Source organism: Centruroides sculpturatus, unplaced genomic scaffold (genome assembly GCF_000671375.1).
Source record: "Centruroides sculpturatus isolate CEXI.00-Female unplaced genomic scaffold, Cexi_2.0 scaffold1485, whole genome shotgun sequence".
NCBI lineage: Eukaryota > Metazoa > Arthropoda > Arachnida > Scorpiones > Buthidae > Centruroides > Centruroides sculpturatus.
The window spans coordinates 124,954-130,977 of record NW_019385640.1 but is presented as its reverse complement, the minus strand read 5'-3'; the positions used below and the strand labels follow the sequence as shown (position 1 = coordinate 130,977).

Genomic DNA, 6,024 nt, shown 5'->3' with positions numbered 1-6,024 from the left:
TCTGTCCGCCACAAATATTGAAGTCGTAATATCACTAGAAAAATGTTTAAAGCACATAAAATCATATTAAAATATATACATTTACAAGTATGTACTTTATTTACAGTACATGCATTCGTAAATTTAGATTACTTTTTCTGTACTAAATTAATTAAAAACTAAAATTTATTTGTTTGCAAGCTTAAAATAGATCCTTATTAACCATACATTATTAAAAATGCATTAATAAATAAAATACAGAACCGGAATTGGCAATTTATGGTTTAGCTTAGTGACAAGTAGCTTTGGAGACAAGTAAATTCGACTTACGTCGTTTTTCGACTTAAGATCGTTCTCCTGAAACTAATTACCGACATAAGGCGAGGTATACCTGTATAACGATTTTTCTAAACGGTGGATCGAAAGCGTTTGGTTGGCGGCGCGTTTAGTCACCGAGCGCCCGAATCGTACGTCATCGTCTTATGTGTTAACGTAATAATACAATTATTATACAAAAACAATTGACATCCAAAGAGAAATATCCGATATATAAAAAATTCGCCAAGTAAACATTTATGACAATTTAGACGACGGCAAAAATATTTCTTAGGAGTTTTTCTTTGTTAAAGATAAGGTCGGCGCTCGGAAGCGGTACGTGTACGTGGCGATTTTGTATATTTTATAATCTCGAAGAACTATAGACAGCGTACAATGAAATTTCGAATGTAATACAATGCGTTTTTGCAAAACAACGAACTTTTTCGGGTACCGTCACGTAAGTGTAATGACAAAAATTATACGAAATGTGCAGAAACGACGAAACTGCATCCAAAATAGTACATTTGCCAAACGGAATTAGCCAAGAAGAATAACCCAGCGTTTTACCCGTTTTATTTTAATATTAAATTATTTAAATATTTTTCCATAAAAAACGGTGGGTAATTTTCTTCCGTCCGCCGAACGGATTTTTTTATCTGGTGCGTTTTTGGCTATGTTAGGAAATTCCCAAGCAGGAATGCGGACAGACATGGCGGCGCCCGGAGCGAGTGTGACAATTTAAGAAATTTCGTCCTTAGTCGGGTTTTGGTGTAAAAATTCGAGGCCTTTGAAGTCGATCGAGTTCGGAAGAAATCGTTTTGGTCGGCCAAGTATTAAATACGATAAAAAGCGAAAAGGTCGTCTCGACGTACGGAAAAATAAAGGTTTGGAAAATTGGATCGAGGGGAGAAGGCCCGGTGCCGGTTAACGGCAAATTACCATGGAACTGAAACGTAAGTATGCTTTTTAACAGTAGATGGACGTTAGCGTAGAGCTTTCCCGGTCCAAGTCGGGCGCCAATTAACCGGAAAATCGTCGGTAGTTATTCCCGTTTCGACTGCATTTACGTCTTCGTCCGTCGGCCGGGAAACGAGCCGCGACGGAGTGCAGCGATTAGTCTTACCGTCCCGAACATCGGTAAAATTTACGAACCCGGGAGAAAATAACCGTGGCCCCCCTGTCCCGGGCGGACTACTTAATCTACCAACTATAACATGTTATTAAAACGGTGCCCGTTTAATTGGCGCGAATTAGTGGGTTTTACTGAGTTTGTTTGTTATGGCAACACGACACTTGGACGATCCGCCTAGGGGGAATGCCTTCCGTGAGTTCTTTTTAATGGAACTGGCCCATATTTACGCGTTAAGGACGTGGAGAAAACCCAGAAAACTCCACGTGGCCAGCATGTCCGAGCGAGGCGCGAACTCACCACCGAACTCCCGGAGTTTGGGGTATGAAGACCGCTTGGCCGCCAGTGGGCGTGGGTTTTACCGAAGGTTGGTATTAGGGCTATTTTGCACTGTGACCGACTGGTCCGACTTGACCGATCCCGTAATCGGACCGACTAATAGTAAAAGCATTCGCATTGAGTTTGATTATATATCGGTGGCTGATTTGTAAGGACCAATCAGAACTGGTGTTAGAAATCGTTTTAAGTTTTTCTAATTTTTAAAAATATTTTTGTAATCTACCTCGTTAAACTTTGTGGATTTGATCTTACTTCGTTTATAAATTGTTCCAAAAAGTCTAAATATTACCATCTTTTCTCTTTATGTCGATAATGTTTTTTTAATATATATATATTAAAGTCATATGTATTATTCCTGTATAAAATTTAAGCAGTTATGAAAGAAATAAGGTACGAGGAAAAATTTAAATAAATTAGAAATATACATAATGTAAAGTTATGTTAGATTGATTTGATAGTTTTCGTATATCCAAAGTCTGATTGGTTGTAGTTTCGAAGCTCTCGTTGGCTGTAGCTTGCCGACTGCTCCGACCCGACTACAAATATTTAACTTTTTAAATCTGTCCGACTGGAATGATCGATCCGTGGACCGACTGCTGTTTTCGTGGCAACACGACTTGGAGTCGGACCGGTCGGTCATAGTGTAAAATAGACCTCAGATGGACGGACGTATGTTTCGTTAACGTCGACGTCTCTTTATTGCCACCCTTGTCATCCTACCTGTAGAAAGATGGAAACTGTAAGATTTAACATAAAATCATTGTTTTTAATATGAATTACAGATCAAACAATTTACCACAACTGCACAACTGACGTGACTCGATGACAAACAATAAAATCACATACATTATAGACGTATCTGTTCTAAACACTCGTGATGTACAAAACGCGTGCACCGAAAAAATCGGCACTTATGCGGAACTCGAAGGCGTCCGTAGAGGACGGGTGGAGTGCTTATTCTACCTGTTGTTGTCTCCTCTATGGGTGTTGTACCACGCACGCTGTGTAAAAGCTTGGGAATGTTACGATTGAATAGAAACACGTATGTCACATTATGGAAGGCCACTGTATTGAATATGTGTCATATTGTTAGGAAATTCCCGAAAACAGATGTGCACAGATACACATTTTGGTTGCTGTGCCTCGACTCTAGTTGGGCATAGTATGTGGCAACTGGTGTTGACTGAGTGTAACTCGCTAAACCCAAAATAAAAATTATGCTATTATGATACAGTATTTTGATTATTTCAAGAAGAATGTTTTATACATTTAAATGTTTTATATTAAATTTTTAGAATCTTTTCAAATATAAATTATTCTATTTACAGATATATTTAAAAAAGTGAGAGGATTACAAAGAGTAAAAATTATCTATAATTGTTGTATTAAGAATTTCTATAGCACTACTGTGTCACCGGTTGTTTGTGAAGATGATGTTAAACATTTTAGAACGTTAGAATCGAATCCGGTAAGTACTTTGTTTAGTTTTTTTTCTAATTTGGCAAATTCGGCTTAGCATATGCGAAAAGAGAATCGTGATATGCAAAATTTCTCTTTTATCATTTTCTTGTCGAAATTAATCAAACAGAGCGTCAAACTTAAATGGAAATTATGGCAGCCCTATTTGTTTCTCGATCCGAAAGAAATAAATTAAGTTGACTCTCCACAACTATGAAATCGTCTCCAATTTATGAAGATCATTTTCGAAATTGGCTTATTAGACGATCTTTGAGTTTGCAGTTGAAGAAAATGTCTTGAACCATTTTAAAAAATGCTTTCAAATGCAGAGACACACATCAGATGGCCAATCAAAGATGACTTCTGATCCATTGGTAAATTATGATGAACTAAGATTTTTGACCTTATTAATCGACTACAAAATTCAAACTAGAGAATAAATAGTATATTTTGGAAGATCTGTGCTCAAACAGAATAAATTTGTGCATAATTTATATTGAAAATGTTAAAACTAATGGAAAGAACTGACCGAGCATAATATTTTATTATAGCTGGTTATTAAGCAATTTCTGGCATGGGACAAAGTATCTGTGGCACGATAATTAATGCGGTTCTCTTTCATTATAATTTCTTCGTGTTTAACAATGTTAGTAGTATCAATAAGTTTAATGAAGGTTTTATTCCAAAAAGTTTTTTCTACTTGAATATGGAGAGAGTGGAGAAAATATATCCTTTTGCACATTGTACTCGAGTCTTTTAATTTTTGTGTTAAAGTGCAAAGAAGCGTGGCCCACATGTATGTGTTTAAATGAAAATGGTCAAAATCCATTGTCTATCCAAATGCTGAGATTTTATAAAACAAGTTCAACATGATGGGTTGCTGGCCAGAGAGCACCTTCAATTATTTACTTTGAAATACAGCTTCATTTGTTAGTATATTTACTGAATGTAAAGTTGATGGAGAAAGTAGCTACATCTTTTGCAAATGTTTAACTGCTTGTTGTGCTGGATTCCAAATTTCATTCCACTTTTTGTGTTTTAGGATGAGGATATATTTCTTTTAATTCATCTGTATCTGTCACAGAATAAATACCACTTGAAATATGCCATTCAAATTTAAAGCCAGTTTGATACATGTGTCTTCCCAAATTTAGTGCATCTGCTCCATCTTCTCTGTGATGGATTGTGACTGCAGGGTTGGTACCTCTTTGGCACCTTGTCAGGATGATACCACTGTGTCTTTACGGACAGACATGGAAACTGGATTTGCTGCTTATTTCATTGTGCGAGCAGTCGCATTTGCAGGCTTTTGGACCTGGAATGGAGGTGGAAGGAGAGAACCAGAAGTACACACCACAAGTTATCATATATATATATATATAGACCTTATTACTAAGATTACGATCCTGACTGCGAGAGAGAGAGAGAGAGCTCACATTCTTTCGCGGGACAATAGATACCTTAAAAACTTATTAGTCCTACAACATTACAACATAGGACCAATAATGTAAATATCCATTATACTGATTTAGTTCACGTAACTGCTCTTGATTGGAGCTCTCAAAGACAAGAGTTTATGGAAGCCAGATTATCAGAAATGGGATATATAAAGCATGGAAAGTTGATTTAACAAATACTTCAGTATAGACCATTTTATTTTTCAAGATCATTGAGTTAAAAAAAGAAATAATCTGTTAAATAACTCTCTTATTTTAAATTTAAAGTAAGGCAGATGTGTTAGTTGAAATGTAAGGTCTGTCCAAAAAGTTTAGATAGTTTAGTTTTTTGTGAAAAATTCTATTTAAATATAAATATTGTAATAAAAATATTTATATTAAATAAAAATAACATCAATTAATAATTCTTAGTACAGTACTTAGAAGAACTTTATCCAATAATTTAATTTAAAAATTCAAAAAATACAATAATGTGTGTCCAAAAAATTTATGTAATTTTTATTTATTGGATTTTTTAAATCTTTAAACTTTACAAGTATTAATAATTTTATTCAGTTCTTTAAAATATTACAAGAGGGCATTATTTTAACAAATTTCAACAAGTGCTTTATCTGTAATATTAATCATGCCAAGAAACAAACAATTCACTTACAATGATGTGGTTTACATTAGGAAAAGAAAAGCAGAACGTGCTACAGTTAATCAAATTGCTAAAGAAATTCATAAGTCTGCTTCAGGAATATATAAAGTTATTGAAAAACGTAAAAATTGGAAATCTAAATCAAGATCTGGAAGACCAAAAGTGATCAGTGAATGTAATAAAAGGAGAATTTTAAAGCTTGCTTCAAATTTTATATCCGTTTGCAGTGGATTTGGGTCATAAAGTAAGTAAAAGCATCATTTATAATCTATTAAAATCATCACTAACAATTACTTATACAAGAATGGCCAAACAGTCTCCCTTAAAACTACAACACATTATGTTAAGGTTAAACTGGGCAAGAAAATACGTGTCATAGAAAGAATAATGAAAAATTATAGTGTTTAGTGATGGAAAAAGTGGAATTTGGATGGCTCTGATGGGTGGATCTTCCATTGGCATGATCTTAGATCTTCCTAGAACCAAAACACATTTGAATAGACAACAAGAGAAGGAAGAATTTGGATATGGTGGGAAGATTTCAATTGCATTTATGGTGCTTTTGATTAATGGAATGCCAGCCAATATGAACAGCAATGGGTAAGATTCAAGCTCTGAATGAGGGATTTCGCACACCCCCGTATTGTTGACTCTTTGTGAGATATTTGTCTTCAAAGGTCAGTTTTTAACACATATCAATCTAC

At 35.0% G+C, this 6,024-nt stretch overlaps 1 protein-coding gene across 1 annotated transcript in view; it reads left to right on the top strand.

The window, feature by feature from the left end:
* Window positions 1-989: 989 nt before the first annotated feature.
* LOC111640811 (28S ribosomal protein S29, mitochondrial-like) overlaps window positions 990-6,024 on the top strand; it is a 50,529-nt gene continuing 45,494 nt past the window's right edge. Inside the window, exons 1-2 of the mRNA XM_023386873.1 lie at window positions 990-1,250; window positions 3,094-3,233. Coding sequence (XP_023242641.1) covers window positions 1,238-1,250; window positions 3,094-3,233 — 153 coding nt within the window. The 5' untranslated portion in view covers window positions 990-1,237. The remainder of the gene's footprint in view (window positions 1,251-3,093; window positions 3,234-6,024) is intronic.